Source organism: Lissotriton helveticus, chromosome 10 (genome assembly GCF_964261635.1).
Source record: "Lissotriton helveticus chromosome 10, aLisHel1.1, whole genome shotgun sequence".
Lineage (NCBI taxonomy): Eukaryota > Metazoa > Chordata > Amphibia > Caudata > Salamandridae > Lissotriton > Lissotriton helveticus.
The window spans coordinates 72,126,429-72,152,151 of record NC_136071.1 but is presented as its reverse complement, the minus strand read 5'-3'; the positions used below and the strand labels follow the sequence as shown (position 1 = coordinate 72,152,151).

At 45.7% G+C, this 25,723-nt stretch overlaps 1 protein-coding gene across 1 annotated transcript; it reads right to left on the bottom strand.

Annotated features, from left to right (window-relative positions):
• Positions 1-18,334: 18,334 nt before the first annotated feature.
• On the bottom strand, positions 18,335-25,272 carry LOC144785907 (transcription cofactor vestigial-like protein 4). The gene is made up of 6 exons (XM_078664777.1): positions 24,922-25,272; positions 22,606-22,771; positions 20,991-21,444; positions 20,634-20,727; positions 19,187-20,235; positions 18,335-18,898 (listed from the first exon to the last, which is right to left on the bottom strand). The coding sequence occupies exons 1-5, from the start codon at positions 24,986-24,988 to the stop codon at positions 19,982-19,984; spliced, it is 1,035 nt and encodes a 344-aa protein (XP_078520903.1). The 5' UTR covers positions 24,989-25,272; the 3' UTR covers positions 18,335-18,898; positions 19,187-19,981.
• Between the last annotated feature and the right edge of the window lie 451 nt (positions 25,273-25,723).

Below are 25,723 nucleotides of genomic sequence, written 5' to 3'. Positions count from 1 at the left end.
CCCCCTTTCCAAATACGGAACAGACTTTTGTATCAGATACCGGGACCCACTTATCCCCCCCAGTTGTTAGTACCAAACGAATTTCAAGACCAGATAATGTGTTATGCCCATTTACTAGCTGGACATCTGGGCTTGGAGAAAACAACCAAAGAAATCCTTGCAAATTTCTACTGGCCTGGCATTTTCGCTCATATAAAAAAATATTGCTAAGAATGTGAGGTGTGTCAAAAGAAAAACGCCTACTTACCTCCTAAGGCACCCCTTCAGCACCTACCAATAATAGGTACACCATTTGAGAGAATCGGGATGGACCTAATTGGCCCCTACGAAAAGCCAACAAAGGATGCCAATATGCTCTTGTCGTAGTCGATTATGCCACCCATTATCCAGAAGCCTTCCCTCTTTGTACTCCTGATAGCGAGACCACTGCGAAACACCTGATAGAGTTGGTTTCCCGTGTTGGGTTTCCAAAGGAAATCCTCACCGATCGAGGCACCCCTTTTGTATCACGACTTATGAGCCAAATATTTAAACAGTTGAGCATCAAACATCTAAAAACCTCCGTATGCCATCCCCAGACAGATGGGCTAGTTGAAAGATAAAATGGTTCCCTTAAGTTACTTCTAAAAAAGATGTTGTCAGGGGAAGGAAGACAGTGGGACCAAATGCTTCCACTAGCTCTCTTTGTGCTAAGAAGCCAAATTCAGAGCAGCTTAGGCTGTTCCTCCTTTGAATTGCTCTATGGCCGAAAACCCCACACCCTTCTAGAAATCACTAGAGAGGCATGGGAGAACGACATAAAACCCGAAGCAGACAACTTATTAGAATACACCCAGCAACTGAAATCCCGTATTGGGAAACTCCGAGAATTTGCAACAAAGAACCTAGAGAAGAGCCAAAATAAACAAAAACGACTCTATGACAGGAAAGAGAATACGAATATACCAACCAGGCGACTGGGTTTTGGTACTATTACCTACCTCTTCTCATAAAATAAAGTTCGAATGGAGGGGCCCTCATAGAATTATAGGCAAGGTCGGTAACCTCTCCTATAAGTTAAAAATGGGAAAGCATAGGGAACAGACTTTCCATATAAACCTCTTAAAAAGTGGCTTGGTCCCTTACCCCGAAGTGTACACCTAGCGTGCCTAGAACCTGGCTTTCCATCCACCCTAGAACAGCTAAGTATCAATGAAGACCTATCTGAAGAACAAAAGGAAGAATTAAACAGAGTATTACAACCATTCGCCTCGGTCGTTTCCGATGTCCCAGGAAAAACACATCTAGCTCAACACTCTATCCACACTCCTGAAGGAAGTGTGGTAAAACAAAGGCCCTATCGAATCCCCCCAGCCAGGAGAAAAGCAGTACTGGCGGAACTAGAACAGATGCTAAAGACGAAGGTGCTAGAACCCTCCCAGAGCAACTGGTCCTCTCCCATTGTGTTGATTCCCAAACCGGATGGGAGTATAAGATTTTGCATAGATTTTCGGGCAGTCAACAAAATCTCCAAACTAGATGCCTATCCCCTCCCCAGGGTCGACAAATTCATTGGGGGAATAAGAGATGCAAAATATATCACCATGATCAACCTTACGAAAGGGTACTGGCAGGTCCCCTTGAGGAGCGAGGACAAGGAGAGGTCAGCTTTCTTCTCACCGTTTGGTCTATTTCATTTTACAGTGCTCCCTTCTGGGCTCCATGGGGCTCCCGCCACTTTTCAACGGCTAATGAACATCATCCTTAAAACCCATCTTGAATACTCCTCTGCCTATTTAGATGACATCATTATATTCAGCTGCCCCTGGGACGTCCATTTAAAACATTTACGCTCAATCCTAACTGACTTAGAAAACGCCAACTTTCACATAAACGCAAAGAATTCAAGAGTAGGATTTAACAAAGTTAAATATTTGGGTTACCTGCTGGGCAATGGGCTAATTGAACCCCAAACCGAGAAGATCAAGGCCATCACTGAACTACCCTTTCCAAACAATAAAAGGGCGCTCCGATCCTTCTTAGGGTTAGTAGGATATTATCGTAAGTTCATGCCTAAATACTCCACCATAGCGGCGCGTTTGACCGATATTTTAAAGAAAGGGACATCTATGACCAGATTCCAAAAACCTACCAATGGAGCACTAGAAGATTTCCGTTCCCTGAAAGAAAGCATCACCTCTGCCCCGGTTCTCGTTGTACCGGATTTCAATAAGGTCTTTATTTTACAAACGGATGCCTCCAATGTAAGTATAGGGGCTGTGCTCGCACAAAAGGATAATGAAGGAGTAGAAAAAACGATCTTATTTATTAGCAGAAAGTTATTTCCCCATGAGACTGTCTACTCTACAATAGAAAAGGAGAGCTTGGCCTTTAAGTGGGCAGTCGAAAAACTCCGATATTATATCAAGGGTAAACCTTTTGTGTTCTATACAGACCACGCACCTCTCACTTGGCTGAGCAAAAACAAAGAGAATAAACCCAGGGTGCTTAGGTGGTTTCTCTCATTACAACCTTTTTCAGTTTGATGTGGTCCATAAATCAGGGAGAGACCTTATAGGGCCAGATACCCTATCACGTTTTCCCCTTTTTCCCAACCAGGAAAATCCAGGGATGGGGACCTGTCACCAACCTGGTGATGGCAACACAGCAGCCAGCCCATTCTTCCTTGCCTGGCTCGGAAGTCAGGCACCTGGGAGGTGTCACGTTGTCGCGCCAGACCCGGAACTACAAGAAGACAGGAGATTGCTCTGGCGTGGAGAGAGAAAAGAAGACGGAGACCAGAGACGAGAAGAGGGAGGAGGGAGGAAGCCAAGCAGAAGACCCCCGGGTGGGAACGCGGGAAGGAGCAATGCAGAGCGAGTCCGTTCCATCCATGGGAGAGAAAGAAGCCCAAGTCGGGAAGGAGCCACCTCATCGCCAGTTGGCAAGGGATACCCGCCGCGTCCCAGGAGGGGCGTAGCTTCACCAGGTGCGTGCCTTTTTCTTTAAATAAAATTGCTTGAAGGGACAAATTAGGAAGGGGACATGGAGGAGAAGGGAGGAGGAAAAGAAAAGGGGAAGACAGAACGAGAAAGGGAGAAAGGATAACTCTGAGAAAGGGGGCTAAAAAGAAAAGAGTCTGAACAATGAAAGGAGGAGAATACAGAGTTTAGGTTGAAGGAAGAAAGAACGGTGAAGAGGACAGTAATATCCCTCTAATGAAAGGAAAAGAAAAGGGATACAAAGCATTGCACTAATTATTTGGGGCTACCAAATATTGCTGTTGTTTAATGACCATGTTGATTTAGAGTTGTAAACGTGCACCCAGACGAGTGAAACACCTGAACAAGGACTTTATTCAAATAACACTAAGATAATTGTACACATTTGAATAAAGAAAGAACAAGCATTTGCAATGCAATAGGTCTCACATTAGGAAAGTTTGAGCTATTGGTATTGTAAATGACACATTTTTTATTTATGTGTTGGTTTTGAAAATAGCGAAATTAATAGCTTTGTCATTTACAATGCCAATAGTTTTAACTTTCGCAAATATGACACCTATAGCATTTGTAATGCAACATGTGTTGTATTTACATGACTTAGATGTATTGATATTACAAATAACAATGGCTTTTAATTTTGATGGCAATGGGCAAGTGGGTACTGGCAGTAATGGCGCTGCCACCTGGTACACTGGTGCTACCAAAGGGATTGTTGGTAGCTTCACACAGAAGTATATTAGGGCCAGGGTGGTGGTTTGGTATCGGCTCGGGGGGGGGGGAGAGGGGGAGGGTTACACACAGCTCGAAATGGACACAGAGGTGCTACAAGAACATATTAATACCGGCCTTGCTCCAATGATTGTCTCCAGTGAGTGTTAATTTGCGGAATATTCAAAGTTATCATAACTCGCTCCTGCACTATGCGCTCTGATTATCTGTTCTTTTTTATGGCAGCTTTGGCAAATTCTTAACGGCACTGGTATTAAATGGCTAGTTAGTCCGTAGATGTGATATGATAGGTACTGATTTGACTGTACATAGACGTTTAAGCCAAAAATTAAAAGTACTAAAATACATGAAAAACATTTTACAACAAATACATTGATACTGGGATTAAGAGTGCCCAGTGAGTTGGTACTGTGCTCATAACTTCTGGCATTAACATGCTGGCACAAGTCAAACATACACAAACAGGGGGCACGGGATACTGTCACACCGAGAATCTTCCTTGGCATTAAGGGTGAGCTGGGTGTTGGCAAGAGTGGCACGGCGCCGGGCAGGGATTCTGTTATTACCAATTAAATTGTTACTGTAATTACGGATGCGGGTACAACATGCATGCTTACTGGCATTAAGGGGGGCAGGGTGCTGGCATCAATCACAGAGGTATCGGCAACAGGGTCCCTGGCATGAGTTACGCGCTCGGGCGTAACTCAAAACGACAGCAAAAGTACCCTTAAAACCTAAAGGTGGCAAAGCCCACACGTCAAAGGCCACATGAGTGTAAACAGAGCGTGCGCTGAGAAGTGAACATCAGGAAAAGGATCCACTCGCAGCCGCGAGATTTCCTCACACAACCAACCACACCACACAACTAAAGGCATCAAAAAAGGCCGCCTGTTCCGCAACTTTTCGAGAACAAGGATTTGCTATTCTTGTAAAATGTTGTAGCCACCATCAAATGCAGGCTGCGGCAAAACTATCATTGCGCGATTAAAAAAATAAAAAAGTGGCAGAAAGTACGGGCGTTAGTCTATAAAATAGCTACAAGGGGCTGCATGTAACATCTCTATGTCCTCGTGTATCATGCGGTTAAACAAAACAACAAAAACCTTACAAATAAGATAGCGTATTTATCTGATGAACAGTGGCGCTGTCTGGCCGGAGCCACAACTGTATGAACATGACGTTTGTGAGTGCTTCAGGGATTGCGTGTGCCATCTATTGCTGGCAACCAGACGTACCCGTCTTTTCGGGACCTTAATAAGTCGGAATTAGCCCGAATTATATCTAACTCCTTTTTCCAGGGCATCGACCCCAGCGAAAATTGGACTCCCATTGTGGATCCCTCTGGCAACGGTTACCGGGTAAGCGTAACAACCATAGCGCCTAAACTCGCTGTCTTACGATATAAGATACAGGTCACTTACTACCCCTGGTTTCTTGTCCGTTATTAGGATTCCGGACCTCATTCAGGACCGCGGCATTCTTAAACTGTGATGGTGTGCCGACCGTCTAATTCCATCCCCGGTAAGCCCATGCAATTTAACCAACGCGCAGTAGCCTGAACCACACAAAAATAACCCCATAACTATTCTATACCCCCAGGCATTGTAACGGTGGAATCCAACTCGGCATTAATTTTGTAGCCGAGTCGCTTCTCTCACCATTCCGACGAGGCCGGTAAGCGCCAGCTAGTTAAATACTCGCTATTTCGTGTTAAAGCAGCATGTGTGATAGAGCTGGGGTCTATGCATGCGAACCAGCCCCTTATCCGGACCTACACAGGTTCATGTTTCCTTCACAAACACAGCACCTCGGCAAGGTTAATTCAACTGCTACCGTATACTGTTCATTTCCAGTATTCACAATCAGCTGTCAGTAAATTCTCACCTTGGTGTACACGGGTATTTTTATGGCAACTTTGCATCATACACTGTGGTCATCGGTATTACCCACAAAATGGTTATAGACAATTCTCACCTCAGTTTGTATTAAGTCACATGGGTTGTAAGGTCCCAATCATCATTGGTATTTTTGTCACTGCAATAGCTGGAGAGAATAACAGTTGCAATTCTTTCTATAAAAATGTGATAAATAGTGTGGATAATCTGATATGCCAATTTCTAATGTACTGTTTTTATTTCCCCTTTTCTTATCCTTGTTTTTTGTTGGTTATTTGTTGGCAAATTGAATAATGTGTTATTGGTATGCGAATTTAGCTCAGCCATTCAGACTAGGCAAAGGATCAATAGTCCTGAAGATGAACTCTAAATAAGTTGTAGTTCGAAACGTCGTCGACAGCATACACAAATGTCACTAATGTATTGAGATTTTGGATGTGCATATGTGTAGTTTATGATTAGTCTGTGTATAATTTATGCCAATCAGACTACCCTTTTGTTTTGCCTACAATTTATGTTGTATGTTTTTTCTTGTGGAGTGTGTTTAGTCGGGCACCGGCTGGTGTCCCACTTACAATTTTAAAAGATTTTGATACAATCAACTATTTAATCAAATAAAACGGTCCGGCTGGACGTTAATATAGAACTATCTAGTCTATATTCATTGAACCAATTTTGTTTGTTTAGGGACCACTGTCTCTGTTAAAAAGTACTACCCATAGGTCCCTAGCGATTGCACCGTGGGTTCCCTTGTTTTGTAAAATATATCTATTGCTGGCAGCGCTGCCAGTACCCACTTGCCGATACCACCATTATTAATGCATGTACTCATGTACCCCATGTCGCCATCGATCATACTTACATTTGCAGTTTGAGAGGGAGAAGTATGAGACAAAAACATTATTTGCGGTCTCTGGTGATGGCAGTAAAATTAGCAAAACAAACAAGAGCAGTTAATGTTTCACCACCGCCGGCCAAAAACCGGAAGTTCTGGAACGTCACGCCTCGTGGGTCGGGAATTCTGCCTTCTGCGGGAAGCCCGCGCCACGGAGTGGCTGGCCCAGAGTAGCAGTGGTGATGCGGGGCTCCCATGCCTGAGGGAGAGCCCCACGTGTGCCAGGAGACGATCAGAAGCAGAAGGAGCAGAAGTGGCGGCTGAGGCCACCAATGCAAGTGCGGGGCTCCCATGCGTGAGGGAAGCCCCGTGTGTGCCAGGTGATACGGCGGAGTGACGTAGTCTGAAGCAGCGCAGCGACGAAAGAGCCCGGTGAGTGGGGAGGGGTGGGGGAGCGGGGGTGTGGGTGTGCGTGTGTGTGTGCGCGCGCGTGTGTCTGTGTGTGTGCATGCGTGTGTGTCTGTCTGTGATTGATTGCAGGAGGCTGACTTACTCTGGAAGTGGGACAGGAGATGTGCACGGCACGTGGGTGAACGTGCGCGCACACATGCTGAAATCGCCGACGGCCCTGCGCGTGCCCATCCCTTGTCCCACTTTCGCAGCAAGTGGATAACAATAGAGGCTTTGCTGGACGCAGCTCTTCGCGCTGCTTACACCAGCTCGACCTAAAAAGGGACAAAAACAGTAGTAAAGTACTCATGCTCAGAACTGAAATAAGCCTAGCACGAAACATTACCAATCACTAGCATTACAGCCCTCTTCCATAGAAAATAATAGAGGTAAAAACGTGAAATAAAATCCCATGGGAAACAATGTTAAATTAATTTACATTATTTAAAATATATAAATAAATATATTTCAGTGTTAAAAATCATTTATAAAAATCATAAAATGTTTACTTTAATTATAGAACATTTTAATAACCATTTCGGAATTGTATAATTGATGGAATCATGCATTTTATTAAAATATAACTACATTACTTTTAATAAATTCTATACATCGTTTTAAATATTTCTTAGGCATAATAAAAAATGTAATGTTTTTCCTTTAGGTGGAAATGTATTTCCTAATTTAAACTTCAGAAATATGTTAACTAAATGTATTATAATTACAATTATTAAATATATATTCAAAATTAAGTTAATAGTGCTGTAGCATTATTTTTATTAGGCTGTATATTTAAAAAAATATATATAAAATTAATTTACCTTATTATTTATTATAAAAATTATAAAAACTTATTTTAGCTTAATAATCTTGTCTAATTTCCTCTAGACTATAGTACAGAGGACTCTGCAGTCTGGCTGGAGATTTCCAAATGCCAAAGTATATGGAAAATGTAAAAAATGTAATAAACTCTAACAATATATTGAATATTTTTTATGACAGATATTACAGTACATTAATTTCATTGCCACGACGGCCAGCCAAGCAGTCATGCGCACTTGGAGTGTGCAAACCACTCCTCCCCCTGTTACTCCAGCCCCGCTTCCCCTAACCTAGCCCCGAACTTGCCAAAAATAACTATGTGATTATCATTTTATTTTTCCTGCCCAAAGAGCAGTGAGACGACGTTCCTCCGCCTTATCAGAGGAGCCGCTCCTGTGTGTAGTTCATTTATTAAAACAAAGTTTGCAGGATGACATGCTTGTGAAGGGAACACAGTGCAAGATCATTGGCAGGATGTAAAAGTATGATGGCAAAAACTTCAGCATCTTGGTTGGCAGGGTAAATAATTATCCTGTTCCAGGCCGGTATGATGGCATGTCAACTCTCTTTGTGTGCATTCCAGGAGGCTGTGTTCATGTCACGATGATGTGCGCATGCACGTGTGCAAACTGTTGTAGTGTGTGCCCGTTGCAGTGTGTTTGCGTGTGCACATTGCTGTGCTGGGTGTGTGTACAGGTTGTGGTGCTCAGCGCATGCTCTGCTGCTGTCTTCATGCGATGGTGGTCTTTGTGTGTATTGTGGCGTGTGCACTTTGCTGTGCTGGGTGTGTGTACAGGTTTATTTATTTATTTTTATTTATTTATATGCTTCTATAGCGCCTGAATAGACCCCCGAAGGGGTATCTCCGCGCTTTGCCATACAGAGGAACCAGCTATTGTGCCCGAGCAGTACTAGTGGGTGGTGGGCGGCGGGAAATGAATTAAATGCTGGAAAAAAGATGAGTTTTCAAGATTTTTCGAAAAGACAGGTGATCAGTAATGAGCTTTAATGAGAGGGGGAGGGTGTTCCAAAGAACAGGTCCTGTGTATGCCAGAGCCTTGCCTCCTTGGCGGGTTTTTTTAATTTTAGGAACCTTAAGGAGCTGAAGATTGCTGGAACGTAGTGAGCGGCCGGGAACATAGGGAAGAAAGGCTGTGGTGAGAAATTTAGGGCCCTTCCCATGCAATGGTGCTCTTTGTGTGTATTGTGGCGTGTGCATGCCGCGGTGCTTTGTTCACGGGTTGTTGATTTGTGCGGTTACACTCGTATGAGCATAGAATGGCGTGCGCATGTTTTGCTACCGTGTGCAAGTTGCGGTGGTGTACCCACGTGATGGTTATGTGCGCGTGTTATGACGTTGCTCGTATTATATGCCAGGCCCTCATTTCACAACGTGTTTATATTATGGTGTATACATAATAGGGTAATCGGCGTGTTTTTGGGGTGATGTGTGCATGCTAGAACGCTGGGTGTGCATGCTACAGTTGGGTGTGCATGTTACGGTGTGGTGTGCACTGAGCGTGTCACGTCGTGTATACTCAGTGCTGGGAGATTGCTCCGTATATGGGATGTCCAGGTCTGGGTGCAGAGACGCATTAACGCACGCACCCCCTGACCACAAACACACACAGGCGCTGCCGGGCAGTTATTTCTGGTAAACACCACTTTAGCACCATGAATTGGATTAAATTGATCCGGAGCAGGAGGTGTGTTATTGAGACATCACTGTCTCGGCTGATGGATGGGCGCAGCAGCCGTCCCATGAGCCGTCTCTTACCTTCAGTTATTCCTTCTCTCCCTTTCTCTCCTCTCTGAACTTTCACTTTTCTCGACGAACGCTTGTCTCGGATTGCTAACCTCTACCATCTGCCTCGACCTTTATTATGTCTCTCCTTTACCTCCAAATACTTGATTTTTTTTCTTTATAAATCGGTTACCATTTCCGCGTTGGTTAGACTCGTGTGCGTCAGTCAGTGAATGAATGTGTTAGGTTAGTCTGGAAGGTGGTGGGGGGGGGGGGGAGAAATGTACTATGTTTTGAGTTGAATTGACCTAGAGACATAAGGGCCGAGTTAAAGGTGGGCGGCTCTGCCAAAAACTGGCACGTGACCTCTGTGCACCCGGCCCCCCAGGAGTGCAAGCCCCCTATCTAGTGCCTCATTGGGTGTGAGGCGCAAACTCCTGTTCCGTGGTAGATTGGAATCCCGGGGGTAATTGCCAGCTGCAGTCAGTATCGCACGCCTCCCACTTTCATCAGGGTCAGCTGCGGTCAGTGACGTCAGGTCAAAGCTGCCACAACATGTACCAGGGGAACCTTCAGGGTAATTACTGAGAGGTGTGTAACTTGGTACGGTTGCCACTGATTACTGCATGTTGTGCTGCATTTTAAGAGAAAACACTGAATAGAAGGTATTTACTGCACCCAATACCTCTCCCGCTGTGTCGGTCCTTGCCATATCTGTTAAATACCTCATTCCCACCTGGGGCATTTGTAATTGGGGCATTAGTGTGACAGGGGTAACATGTGCCACCTGGGGAGACCCCTCTGTTTGAGTTCACTCCATGAAAAGTCCACGTGGGAGGGGGCACCTGTCCGTGGGCAAGCACAGGGCAGCGCTCTTCAGAGGATAGATTTTTGGTGCCCACGTTTGGACGTCTGTATTCTGCAAGCAGTGACGGGCACGGGTGGGTTTTCTACCAAAGGCTTGTCCCAGAAGTGGCTCGCATTCCGTGGATGCAGCCCCGGTGGTGCAGGAAGCTGTCTTGCAGCACTGGAGGTGGGTCGGATTTGCCCCTGCAGCCTGGGCAGAGATGGCAATACACCCATGCTGAGGGGGGCAAAGTCTGCCAGCCAGCCTCTAAACCAAGCCCACTGTATGTTAGCACAGTTCAAATGCATGTTTAAATGCGTGTTTAGTTATCTATAGCACCAAGAAGCTGGTGTAGCTGCAACAACGAAAACATAAAATGCTGGGGCAAATGTGTTAATGGCAATTAAAATCCCCGCTGCTGCTATATTTGGAGGTTTTGGACGAGAGGGCCTTTCTTAAAGCCCCCCCAAACAGACACACAAACAAAGAGGGGCTGCAGGCACTGACTTGTCTATCTTGCCCCTTCTCCCGCTCTCTCTCTACCTCTGACTGCCCCTTCCTTGTCTCACTGCCCTTCACACGTCATCCCTGCCCGCCCTTTGCTCCTGGAAACACGTTGTTAATCGCTGACCGGAGCCTCGCGTTCAGAGGGTGAGGACCCAGATAAACAGGGCACGATGGCCCCGCCCCCGGAGCACAGACTGCACAGGGATTAACACGACGGATTTTAAGGACAATACTACAAATGTTACTTTGTTTCGGGGGAAGGAGGTCGACATCCGGGTATTGAAAACCAGCACCAGGAAAAAGATGCGGCTTACCTAGAGCTCGTGCACACAGGAGCAGTGTTCAGGCCTAGTCCTCAGACTAGTATCCCAGACTATTCTCCAGTCTAAGGGCCTGATGTGGAGATTGGAGAGCCGGTTACTGCATCACGAACGTTACGGACATCCGGCCTGTTCTATTTCAGATCCATCATATCCAGGGCGCAAGTCCTAAAAACAAGTGACGTCAGGCGGGCGCACGCACTTCCGCGCAGGCGCAGAGTGTTCTTGGCCGTGTCTCCGGCTCCGCTTGCTGATGGCGTACAAGAGGCAATGGACGGCACTGGAGTCCCTGGCCGTCCCTTGCCGCGTCGCCCCCGCCCGCCGTAGCAGCACTGGAGCCCCTGGCCGCATCGCACCCGCCCGCCCATCCATTGGGAGCCGGGCAGAAGGAGCCCACAAGAAAACAGGGCAAGAAAAGAGCCTGGTGAGGTAAGGGGGGGGAGCGTGTGTGTATGCAGTGTGTGTATGCAGTGTGTGTGTGTGCGCGTGTGTGTGTATGCGACGGCGGGGGTGAGTTCTCTGTATGTATGGGTGCGTGCATGGGTGCTCGTGTGTGTGTGTCTCTGGGTATGCGCATGCGTGTTGGAGCTTCCGAGGCAGGAGATGGGCACGGCGCTGTGCGCGCCCACGAGGTGCAATCTGCGCTCGTCCCCCTCTAGTGTCCACATTCCCAAATACGGCTGACAATAGGTCTAGAAGCAGACAACAGCAAACCAATGCTTCGCATTGAATGCAGGTCTGCTCGACCTAAAAAACGAGCTTTAGACCACTCTGAGTAGTCTTTAAGCGCCAATTTCAAACAAGTGGTCACACTCAGTTCAATGTCTTCTTCAGTTTTTGCTGCAGCTTGGTTCTGTTTCATAATTTTTTTGCTCCTCAGTTCTCTTTCATCATTTTTGTTTACAAACTTTGCTACTGCTCAGTTATTTTTCTTGATCGGTATTCATTCAGTCTCTGCAGCTGCTTGGTTCTGTTTCACCATCTTTCTTATTAAACCACCCTATTCAGTTCTTTCCTCATCTTTCTTCTTCAACCTCCCTAGTCAGTTTTGTTTCACCATCTTTCTTCTTCAACCATCCTAGTCAGTTCTTTCATCATCTTTCTTCTTCAACCTCCCTAGTCAGTTCTGTTTCATCATCTTTCTTCTTCAACCTCCCTCGCCAGTTTTGTTTCACCATCTTTCTTCTTCAACCTCCCTAGTCAGTTTTGTTTCATCATCTTTCTTCTTCAACCATCCTAGTCAGTTCTTTCATCATCTTTCTTCTTCAACCTCCCTAGTCAGTTCTGTTTCATCATCTTTCTTCTTCAACCTCCCTAGTCGTTCTGTTTCGTCATCTTTCTTCTTCAACATCCCTAGTCAGTCTGTTTCATCATCTTTGTTCTTCAATCTCCCTAGTCAGTTCTATTTCGTCATCTTGCTTCCTTCTGTCTTTGCTGTTGCCCTGTTTATCACCGCCCTCTTCTTTTTCCTCGCTGTTTGTCCTTGCCCTTTTTTTTCCCTTACTCTGGATTGGTGGCATCTTTGCCCTGGTGCACTGAGTCTATCTTCCAATGATATACATCTTTTTTTATTTGTCATCATATCACCAGTGTTGCAAAGCTGTGCCAATAAGTACGACCTGTACTGCCCTCAGGCCACTAGCAAATTAACAACTAGCCCTGCCGTACCAGTCCTACCAGTTCCCTGGCTACTGGTTTCATGCAGGGATAATCATTGGACATCATCTTAAGCCATCGTTGTTTTTTGCCAGTTCAGATAGTCTTTCAAGATCACACCACAAGAGCCCCCTTCAAGTCCTGTATCCATTCTACATGTAGTACTAAGTACCCAGAGCCAATTACATCCCTGGGGTGGAAGGGGGTCTCTTACAGATCTCTCTCCTGGCTAAAAGGATCATATAAAAGAGGAGATCTCTCCTATTTGCAGAGAGAAGGTGACTGGAATCTTCATCCAGTCCCATCAGTACCAATGTTGGGTTCATTGTTATATTGGTCTGAAACATATCATTGACAGCGTTCTCAACAGTATTCCAGTAGACCTGTAATTTAGAGCATTCACAGAACATATGGATATTGTCAGCACTTAACAAATCACATCAACTGCATCTTGGGGTAGGTGCTGTTACAAACTTGGCAAGTTTCTTTGGGGTCCAATACAGCCTCTTTATTGTATAGAAATGGGTTATTTTCAAATTTGCAGGTTTAACCACCTTATACAGAGTCTTTAAGGATTGTTGCCAGACTGATTGTGGCTCCATCATCTGGATATCGTCTGCCCAGATCTCGTGCGGCGCTTTTAGTTTTTTATCCAGCAGAGTCGAATACCAGTCAGCTACTTCCTTTTTTCTGGGAGCCTCGTTCTGTATTTTTAATTCGAACTCCCACACTCCACCTATCTCTTGCTCGTTAGTCTCCACCCAAGAGGAGAGCTGAAGATACTTAAATCACGAGAGGGAATCAACCGTTTTCGCCACCAGCACTTCCCAAGCCACCAAAGCCTGCATTGTCAGAAGATCCGCCCACACTTCAATTCCAGTGGAAGACTTAACCGGTCTTGAAGACACTCAGGCATACCTGGTGAATCCCAGATTGGTGAAAAATCTGAGAAATAACCCATATTGAGTGTCTTCCTTACATTCAGCCAAAGGGTAAGTGCTGCCTTTAAGATCTTTAGCCTTACCTTTTTGAAAAATGTCCTTGCCCCAAATTTGAAAGGAAGCCTTTAGTGCCCCATTCCCTCACCATTTCTTCCACCTGTCCACCCAATGTCAAGTATCCTAGTTTACCTAAAAGGATTCTACAGTTCTTAAACTGGATTACCATACAGTAAATCCTCAGGTCTGGGAAAGTCAGTCCGCCCTTAGCCAGATTACGCCGCAGTTTCTTCCCGGCAAGCCTCACTCCCTTAGATGCCCAAATTAAACTCACTAATTTCCCTTGTATCTTATAAATCATTAATTTGGGAAACTCGAGAGGGATACAATTAAAAAGATGTCAGTTTAGGGAGTACAATCATTTTAAATATATTCACTCTCCTGTATATAATCATGGGTAAATGTCTCCACCTACCAAGTATTATATCCACCGCCTTTGCTGTCTTCTCCAAATTAAACTGGGGAATGTTCACCAATGGTTTAACTATACTAATGAACAGGTATCTAAGCTCAGTTTGTATGCTTCCCTTCCAATCTGATATATTCCAGCACATTATTCCGTGGTATACACCTGTTACAACGCATTTTTTACTCCGCACTACCATTACAACGCGACTTTTACTCCGCATACCATTACAACGCATTGCGCTGGGGGGCGCTCTAGGATAGGGAATAAGTATAATTTACTATCCAACACCTTCCCTAGGGTCCACGGGGACTGGAGTTAGAATAGTAAATTATACTTACCACTATCCAGCGCCCCAAGGCGCTATGCGTTGTAACGGTATGCGGTGTAAAAGTCGCGTTGTAATGGTCTGCGGAGTAAAAGTATGCGTTATAACGTCATACATCCTATTCCGTTGTTTGCATTATTGTCAAGGTACCCAGATAGTGCCCCGAAATCTTTCACCAATGTTTCTACCCGGGGTATGGTTCGGACAGGATCCACAGTAAAAATTACCAGGTCGTCCGCGTACAGTGCTACTCTATTTTTATATGTGCCCGTGCTGAAGGGGACAACCTGATCATCTTGTCTCAATTTCTGGGCCAATGGTTCAATGTAAATGTCAAATAATGACAGGGAAATATGACAGCCCTGCCGTGTACCTTTAGTTATCGGGAGACTGTGTGTAAGAGAACTATTGAGGAGGATTCTAGCTGTAGAAGTATTGATACCTGGGCTTCAGGTAAAGCCAGGCACTGGAGGAGTATAGATACCTGGGCTTCAGGTAAAGCCAGGCACTGGAGGAGTATAGATACCTGGGCTTCAGGTTAAGCCAGGGACTGGAGGAGTATAGATACCTGGGCTTCAGGTAAAGCCAGGCACTGGAGGAGTATAGATACCTGGGCTTCAGGTAAAGCCAGGCACTGGAGGAGTATAGATACCTGGGCTTCAGGTAAAGCCAGGCACTGGAGGAGTATAGATACCTGGGCTTCAGGTAAAGCCAGGCACTGGAGGAGAAGGATAGATACCTGGGCTTTAGGTAAAGCCAGGCACTGGAGAAGTATTGATACCTGGGCTTCAGGTAAAGCCAGGCACTGGAGGAGGGCAATTGACCTCCCAATGTTGACTAGTGAAGGGAAGGGTAGTCTGGAAGCACATATCACTCAGGAAGAGATACTGGAAGCCTTGACCAGAGCCAGGAATGGGAAAGCTGATGGCTTTGATGCCATCCCTGCGGAGGTTTATAAATCTCTAAGCGATGAGGTTCTCCCAGTTTGGGAGAATTTGTTCAATCTGGTATATTCAGGGAAGGTGAATGCCCCAGCATCCTGGAGAGAGGCCATGATGGTCCTGATTCTTAAACCTATGATATACATCATCATATCAATGTCCCAATACATCAACAAATTTCTCTTACTGTTTTGGAACAAATAAAAAACCTGCTTTTGGAACCCTTCCTCAGCCTACGGAAGGGTTTTAATAAACTGGTGGTAAGTTGTGCTGTGACCTGAATAAGGCCAGGAAGTAAAGTTGAATAGCACTTCCGGGTCAGCCCACAAAGAGAAGGCTGTCGGGTAGCAAGGGTACAATGGGCTACAATACATGCAAGGGAGATGGGCCCCCTTTGAGCTCAGACGGTCATAATTGTGGTGCAGTGTTCCCTCAAACCACCTCTCACCGGTACCATTGCACCTGCTGCAGTAGTGGAAGCTCTGTTCAGAATTAGAATTGCAAATTGAATTCAAAAGGTCTAACTTCAGTCAGGAGAAGTAAACTGGACCTCAGGGTGAGATTAGTGCAGGACAAGACTGTTTTGACACAGTTTTGGCCACTTGTGAAGCTTATAATGATATGGTTGTGAAGTTGGATACCTTTTTGGGGTGTTAAGTTAAATAAGTTTGGTTTGTTTCATCGTTTGGTGTCTAGTTTTTCATAAGGTGTTGTGTGAAGATACAATCACTAGTTAGAACGTTGACTGTACCTGTGTGCGTCACAATAATGAACAGCCGTCAGCGACAGACCTCATGTCACTCGTTTGCATTAGAAGAGGAGGACTTGGCTTGTGAAGCATCGATGGAAGATACAAGGTTCATTGAACGCCATGGGAAATGTGAATTGATTTCAAATATAGTTTATTGGATTCAAGGATTGTATTGTATTGTAATTGCATTTATATTGCACTTACTACCCCTGACGAAGCGTTGACGCGCTTTTTCAGCGAGAAGCATGCTACTCCGGAACCCATGAAGGATTAGTGGTGAATTAGTATAAATAAAAACTAAAGTAATTTAAGTGGCGGATGCTTTAGTCAGTTATTTGGATTGAGAAGTACAGTGGAGGGATAGAAGATGGAACAGGTTTGCATTTATGTAGCGCTTGATATTCCTGATGAGGTGTTGAAGCGCTTTTTCGGCGAGTAGCGCACTACTTCAGAACCCATAATGGATTAGTGGTGAATTAGTTTAGTGAAAATAATGAAAGTAATTTGAGTGGTGGGTACGTTAGTCAGTTATTTGGATTGAGAAGAAGGATTGAAAGTGCTGTCAACTATGGGTAATGTGTTTTATATGTGTCAGCGGTATTTAGACGTGCTTGAAAGCATTTGGTGTAAATTGTTGGGGTGTTGCTCTACTGAATGAGGATATTAAAAACCTGTTAATGTTTTATTCATTCCTGTATTTATATTACAAAGTGTTTTAATGTTATCATTTTATTCTGGAATAACCCGATGTTTTGATGAATTTATGATTTTTGCACATTCTCCTGCAAGAATAGATTAACATGTTTACATAATCATGTTTTAATTAATATTTAAAATATTATATAGTTCTAACCTAAACTGTACATTTGTTTGATCTCGAGATACCTCCTTGCTCTGTGAACAACATCAATCAAAAATAATAATACCGGATGGTGTAAAACCCACAGCTCTTTCATATGGACACCGTGGGGCATATTTAGAAGGGCAGTGCGCCACTGAAGCGTCACGTTTTGCGCGCTCCAGTGGCGTTGTGCCCTGCTCCATATTTACAAGGCCCCACTAAGCCACTTTGTGTGGCCTAATGCCGCCTTGTAAATATGGTCCTCCTCAACGCAGTTTTCTGTAGCACAGGGTCGTGCAATGGGCATTACTGTGGGTGTTCCCTTGCAACACCCATTACTTTTTGACATTGCCTCAGATTTACAAGGAGGTGGAAATCTGAGGCAGGGCCAAAAATGTACGCCTCCCCAGGGGAGGTGTAAGAGTGGTGCAACAAGGATAATTACTTTTATTTCTCCTCATTTTTTGCTCTTTCTATGTGTGCTAAGGAGCAGAACGCCCCTGATGATTGTTTTGTGCAGGATGGTGTCCCTTCCTGCACAAAAACAATCATCCCTGCAAAGCAGGCACCCATGCACCTTGGTGCAAGGGTGCCTGCGCTAGGCTGCTTTTTTGCGCCTGCATAGGGGTGAGTACAGGAATGCGCTGTATTGTTGTAAATGTGGCACATTCCGCTACTTAGAAAATGATGCAGCTCCGTGCCGCAAAATTACTTGCTTCACAACGCGCCACCATTTTCTTGTAAGTATAACCCCATGTTCTAAGGGTTCTCCTTGCAAAATATGTTACATTAACTATGTAAAGGTAGTCGGAGTGAGTCTAGAAGGGTCCGTGGGATTGGAGCAATATATCTGCTATCTAAGTTCTAATATACTAACTTCTGGCTAAATAGTTTAGTTTCCAAATGTGTGATGTTTTTAGAGGTGAGTGACAGCTGTCAATCAAGGAGTGAGGTGCGATACGTAGAGGTGCAGATTTGAATGTCCTTCTGTGGTCCTCACGTAAAGGCTCACCGTTGGAGCAATGAGACTGCAGAGATGCCTCCTCCAGGGTCTAGGTCATGCATTGCTAAGGTAACAGCATCTGAAGGTGACGTCACAGCAGATTGTCTGGAAAGTAGTCTTAAGCCAGCTCCCTGCTTAATTTTCTCCTTACATCCTATTTGCACTATTCCATGCCCCTAATGTTCCATGAGGCCGTCCCCTTTTGCCTTTGCCCTTAATGGTTGCATTGATGTGTTTGCAGCATGTACAATGTCTTTAAATCTACCAAACATCTGAATTCAATTTCCACCTTCAGTTTATTACATAGAAAAATACACACAACATTTACATACATTGATAGTGCTTTGTATCCAAGAAACACGAGAGACCCTCCACTCCCAACCCAGCAACCACAGGAAGTGAGAGAAAATGCTAAAAAAATATTTTCAATATTATTATCAATTTACACAAATGAAAAAATAATAAATAGGCTATTTACAAAGGTAGGCAGTGATTGATCTCGTACAAGTTGTCGATATAAACAAGCGTTGAATGTGGCTGGGAAAATTAGCTTTTCTGTCTCTAGACACTTTCCCAAGTTTTCAAGAAGGATTTCCTTTCTTACAAGAGTCAATCATGTTCTTATAAGTAAAAAGAATGCTGTTACTTTGCAATTTGCTACATTTAGTTGAATGTGGCGGTCGATCCCTTACCTAATGGGTCTTACTCAGGTCTGCTTGTTGCTACTTCGACATGCCTAGGATGACAACTTCTCTTTCACTATGGGTGTTTGATATGCATAAGTATGCCATATTACAGACCTTTGTAGATCCTGGCACATTCAGTTTATAATAATTCATCACTATATTGACCACTGAAATATGAAAAGGTGACTTGTTGGCTGAGATGCAACTAGTGCAACGCATAAAAGTTTGAAGCTAAGTTGTCCTTGACAGGTTCATTTTGAAGGACAGGAGATAAACAGCGTTTCAGATTCCAGGCACACATTTAGAATTGTATTCGTGTTTTTTTTTCAAGAAATGGGCATTTAAATGCCTGGATTTCCAAAATACACAAGTACATGGTTTCAAATCCAAATCATCTGAGTTATCAACTCCTTTCAAATCACCCTCCCCCCCCCCCCCCCCACATCATATCTCTCTTCAAGGCAATTATCAACCCTGGATTGAAAAAGTAGAACTGACCAGGCAAAGCTAATGGGCTGAATGTTATTGGAACTCAGAATCTTACAGAATTAGGGCTTCACATTCCAGAAAATCTAAATTATGAATTTAGAAAGGGAGTGTAATCTAATTTGTGTCCAGAATCTGACACACTTATTGCAAAAATGTTTGGAAGTTTGTTAGGAATGTATCCATCCTTTGAACCTTAGTTAAAGAAAGCTCACAACATCAGACAACTATCGTTGAGGTGGGCCAACTCACACCTTGTTTCCATTATCTTCTGAAAAACTATTTAAAAAAATCTCTTTTACAGTATTTGTTTCCTAACAAACCAGATGATCTTAACATTGAAAGTGTCATTTGTCATCAGAGAGGGAGAGATACATAAGAGCACTAGAGGGAAAACAAACACAAGCCAGTCTTCAGCAAGTCTCCTGATCCCCCCATTTCATTATTAGGAAAAATAACATATCATTAGAAGGCCCTCTCTTCCCTAATTGCTTGTCAACCTTCACGTTCGACCTGGTTGTCTTTCACCTATTGGCAGTGAATGTTTGCGGCAATTCTATCACCAACATCGGCCACCATGGTCATATTTGACCGTGTTTGACCAGTAGCGAGACATTGAGTCTAGGACCTCCCCATAGTTCCATAAAGAGGACATAGTTGGGGCATGCCGTTCCCATCTCAGGTCTGCTGGCTTCAGCAGACTGCTATGGAAGAAATACAATCATAGTCCCACAGTGCTGCTATGATGGTGTTTACGATGTGCTCCCCGGCCTGCTGACGGGAGATGACGGCGACGAGCTCCCACTCGATGACGCCCCAACGGAATCGGTGGACGGCTGACGGATAAGCAGCCACTTTGAGCCTAGGGCCTTTGAAAAATGGTCATCGACACTGCCCGCAACTGAAAGGGCAGTGGCGGAGTCCGCAGGGCAGTACTGCATCCCCAAGCTACGACGGAAGTGCTCCTCGACAACGGGGTCACAAGTGTGTGGCGAGCAGGCAGCATCTGAGAAAAAAAATCACAAGGGGAGATATTTACAATCATGCTTTCAGGGGGTTAGGCAATTGACAATTCATTACAAATAGCAAGTCTCTGTTCTTTCCACCCACAATCCATCTACACTTTGGCATATTCAGAGGACTTCACTAATAATGGTTGCCATTTAGCACACTTTGGTTGCGGACACAGTTCTGCATGTTAAGCACGCTGGTCCTACCCTTACCATGTAGGTTTACAATGATCCTCAGAGTCTAGCGTGGTGGACCACACCTGTCATGGGAGTATACAGAGAGCTTTGGTGCTTTGCTTGGCTGTATCTCCCTTACCCTCTACATTTACAAAAATGTAGATTCTTTGCACTCAACTAATAAGTAGATAGGTCTGCAGGGTTCCTGGACTCTTACCTGGGCTTCGGGTTTCTAGGCGGGCGCAGTTGTTTGTGGGACTGGTTGATGGTTTGTTCCAGTTGGAGACGCAGGTGATGACTGATGGACGCATCTGGAACAGAGTAAAGTTGCTGTTAGATCAACCCAACAAGGACACCAAAGTGTAGAGAGCCAGAGTGGTGATTTAGGAGGAAACCAACAAAGTAAGTGAACATATAAGCGAGGAAACTTGAGGCAGACAAAAGGTCAAAAACTAAACATAGACAGGGGACACATGGAGGGGGTCAGAGTGAGATGAGGGCAGAAAGTGACAGAGAACCAAAAGAGAGGGAAAAGTCTTAACTATGATGGTGCTGTCAATTAAGTGCTGCTTACCTGCTGCAGCATGGAGGCAGGCACCGGGCTGGGTGTTTTGCTGACAGTCGGCACAGGGCTGGGGGTCTTTCTGATAGCGGGCCCTGGGCTAGGGGTCTGTCTGCCAGCGGGCACTGGACTGGGCGTCTGGCTGTCGGCTGGCATGCAGCTACTCCGTGGCTTCTTGATCAACGCCAAAGGCTCGTCCAAGGGCGGGCTGGGCAGCGAGGACGTGCAGTGGTACCTCTGCTGGGCTAGCGCCCTCTCTACGGCCTGGTCGCGTGGGCAGCGGGGCTGCAGTGGTGCCGACTGACTTGCTGCCAGGCGGAGGGAAGCGGGGAAGAGTCGCTGCAGGGCCCGTGCCAGGGCAATGCGTTCAGATGGGGAGCTCGCCAGTTCTAGGCGCTCTGGCAACTTGGCTATTCTCTCCCGGTCACACACCTTTGGTCTTTCCAGGACCTGAGACGTTTTTTCACTGCAAATGAGAATAAAACACATCATTCGTTATTCAGCATAGGGACAGCTGCAATTGGACAATGGAGAAACACGATTCAGTGACGCCAATCAATAATTAACACCTTCTCATTGGGCCCGATTCACAGAACTAACTTAAGACAAAATCCTAAACTTACTACTTTTGGTATTTACAGAAGTTAGGATTTTGTCTTAAGACAGACTTAAGACAAAATCCTAACTTAAATCTGTTTTAAGTCTGTCTTAAGACAAATTTAAGACAAAATCCTAACTTCTGTGAATACCAAAAGTAGTAAGTTTAGGATTTTGTCTTAAGTTAGTACTGTGAATCAGGCCCACTGACTCTCAGCTCCCCTTGAATGCTCCTCATTGATCCTGCCCCTCTAGTGACTTTCAGTCCCACTCAATGGTTCACCTTAGTGGCTTTGAATCCTTAACTCAATAGCTCTCAGCCCCCAGTGCCTCTCAGTGCTGCTCAATGACTCTCAGCTTCCCTCCAATGACTCTTGGTACTACTCAATGACTCTCAGTTCTGCTCAATTACTCCTAATACCGCTCAATAACTCCCAATATCGATCAATGGCTCTCAATACCGCTCAGTGACTCCCAATACCGCTCAATGACTCCCAATAACACTCAATGACTCCCAATACCGCTCAATGACTCCCAATACCGCTCAATGACTCCCAATACCGCTCAATGACTCCCAATTCCGCTCAATGACTCTCAATTCCGCTCAATGGCTCTCAATACCGCTCAATGGCTCTCAATACCGCTCAATGACTCCCAATACCAATCAATGACTCCCAATACCGCTCAATGACTCCCAATACCACTCAATTACTCCCAGTATCGCTCAATGACTCCCAATACCGCTCAATGACTCCCAATACCAATCAATGACTCCCAATACCGATCAATGACTCCCAATACCGCTCAATGACTCCCAATACCGCTCAATTACTCCCAGTATCGCTCAATGACTCCCAATACCGCTCAATGACTCCCATCAGTACCTCTCAGTCCCGCCCCCCTTCCCCCCAGTGACTCTCAATCCCTCCAATGACTATTCCACTCACTGGTTCTCAGTCCCCCCCCCCCCCTCCCTCTCAGCTGCCCCTGGACCTGAAAGCCCCCAAGGCAGCACTCAAAGTTTACTTACATGCTGATTGGCAGCGGGGTCCTCTTCCTCTTAGGCCCCGCCTCCTCCGGGCGGAGGGTGGGCGCGCTGTACCGCTCAGGGCTCAGCTTCCTTTTGATTGGATAGACCGGGATCCTGTGGCTCGAGACTGGGCGGAGTCTGTCTTCTGCCCTCATGCTCGGCTGCCCTGTTGATGCAAAACCGCACAAGGGGTGAGTAACACTGGCGCAGCCCCCCAGTTTCAGCCACAGAAGAACATAACCCTCAGAGAACCCACACATGCATCTAACAACAACACATCCTGAAAAGATTAACTCCTTAATGCGCCTCTGCATATTGGATGACCTCAGAGCTCACCCATACTACTAGACGTGTCTTCAATGCTGCTATATCCCGGATGCATTCTCAGTGTTCCTATGTACTACAGGTTTCCTCCATGTTCCTATGTACTACAGGTTTCCTAAATATGCCTATGTACTGGAGATTTTCTCAGTGGATTCCTCAATGTTCTTGTATGTACTGGAGGTTTTCTAAGCGCTACTATGTACTGGAGGTTTCCTCCATGCTCCTGTGTTCTGGAAGTTTTCCCAGGGTTCCTGTTTACTAGAGGTGTCCTCGGGGGTTCTACAATCTTTAGTAGCTCCCTATGCGTTTCATTGAACATAAGTAGCTCTCAGTACAGAGAAGGTTGGAGACCGATCTATAAGTTTCTTCAGTATTACTATATACTGCAGATCTTCTAGGCGCTATGACTTTACCTAGGGGTTCATATACTCGACATCGGGTGGATTGATGTCCCGACAGGCACAGCCCCGGGTCGGTGCACTTGTAAACTCACCTCGCACGTGGGCACATTATTAAACCTCGACAGTGAGTGACCTTATAGTTTCTATAGGCTGAATTTTCCTCGGTGCACACGAGGTCTGCTCCCAGTACTTGGGGGCGGGCCTCGGTGTCTGTGCACACCCGGGCATCTCGATACGCACCAAGCAAGCACTTACAGACTCTCAAATTCTTTCTGTGCACGGCCCCCTTCCAAGCTCAAATATCTGGGCACTCGTGTGTGCACACAGAACAAATCTCGCGGTACTCGCCTACCGTATCTCAGTGCACTGAAACAACCAATGCCAGTGTACACACACACGTGCACCGTGTGTCAGTGCACTGATATACCACACCGCGCCGAAAGCGGAGGTCACAATACATGCACACATCCCATGCAGGAGATGTCAGTGCACATACGTCCAATAGCATATCCCACTTCACAAGCACGCCCTGTCACGGTGCACACACGCACAGGTGCGTGCACACATCTCAGGGCTTCCATAGGGCAGATCGTTGCGAACCATATACCGCATTTCAATGAAAACGTATGCCCAAGATCACTGCATGCGAACAGCCGCTCTCGGTGCAAACACGCCCCACGTCAGTACTCACAGTTACCATTTCACAATGCACACATAGATAGGATACCGTAGGCAACATATACATGTCTCACTGCATATCGCATAATAATATAACATGTTGTAACGTGGTGTATTTGTAAAGCGCGCGTTCACCAAAGGGTATCTTGGCGCTGAATAATAGATGTTTATTGTTCATAACAAGGCTGCTGTGCGCTATACTTCATATATAAAAAAGCATCGGAAACATAAGTCATTTCTCATATGAAGCAGATCACAGAGAATGCGCCAGCCGTACTTTAGCGCTCACATATAGCTAATCTATCTGTAAATATACCTCAACATTCTGTGCACACAAAATGCAGACCTCAGTTCACATATATAGCTAATTGTGAGGAATATATACTTCATTTTTAGTGCACACGCATAAGTTAGTGTCGCGTATAGCAATTATTTAGCTTTGATCGTAAAATGAGACTGTTCCTCCGATAAATACGTCTAAAGAGAGACAGCTCTCTCCAGAGAGACGGCCCGCACCTCACGAGTAACCGAGTCTACCAGATATGAACATTTGCACCCAGCTTACTCAGCTATTGGAAAAGGCCTGCTATGAGGCGCAAGGTATTATTATTAAATCGGCGCTTTGTTATTGTGCCCTGCTGGGAGACATTTTCGGGTTCACTGCTCACGATTAAATGGCTTCAGGGCCGCATGCACTAGTGTACAGAAGCACAGGCGGTGGCGGTCGGTAAAGGACCCCAGGCAGGCCCATTCAAGCTGATCACTTGTTAGCCAAACTGGAACACAGCTGACTGAATTTATTCCCGGCTCTGCCTTTACTGTGGCCCTCTGTACACCCATCTTTTACTACCCCAGGGGCGTCATACGATTACTGTGGTCACTGAAACAACATATTCATAAATTCCCATCTTACCTTCCAGGATGTACACTTTGAAACCTCTGCTGATGCCCGTGGTGTAGTGGAAATTGGCCACCGCCATCTTGGTGATACCCCTGCGCCTCTTCTGGGGGGTGTGGATGAGGGAGAGTAATAGGACCCCCAAAAAGGTTCTGGGAGGTGGGGATGGCAGGCAGAGAACTGAAGAGGTGGCTGGCAGGAACTTGGGACGATGCAGGCAGTCTGGCCTAAGAACTGTGAGGGAAGTGCCAAAGATCACAGGAGCGGTACTGAGTGGCCGTGAATCCGCGCCCTGGGGCTCCCTTTAGCACTGTTGGCGCTCTGTGTGGCCTGCAGCCGCTCTCTGTGGGTCAGGTGCTGAAGTCTAAGGTAACCTGCCTGCTCCCTGGAGGATATACCACAGGGAGGGAGCGAGAGGGCGACGCCCCTGACGCAGGGAGCCAATCCAATTCCCGGGCCCTGTTTTGGAGGTGGTGGCGCAGAGCGCAGCCCCCTCCCCCCTTCTGTACCTGCTCCCGGCTGAGAGGGGAGGAGGGAGGGGGGCGGCCTGGCCTGCCACGGAATTGTGTAGCTCGAGGGCTCAGGTGCCTGACATTCCAGACCTCAGAAAGGATATGTGTGTGCGGTGGGGGTCAAAGGTTAGAGGGGAATGTACTAAACCAAATCATTGAGGCGTGGGCTGCTGAAGAGTCACTCCCTGGATAAAAGAGCCTGTTCTACTCCATGCGCTCAGCACAAATGAAAATTGAATAAAACAGCATATTCTTGAATCAGCTCAGGAATGTTCTTTTAGCTGTGGTGACCATAGCAATGTGAA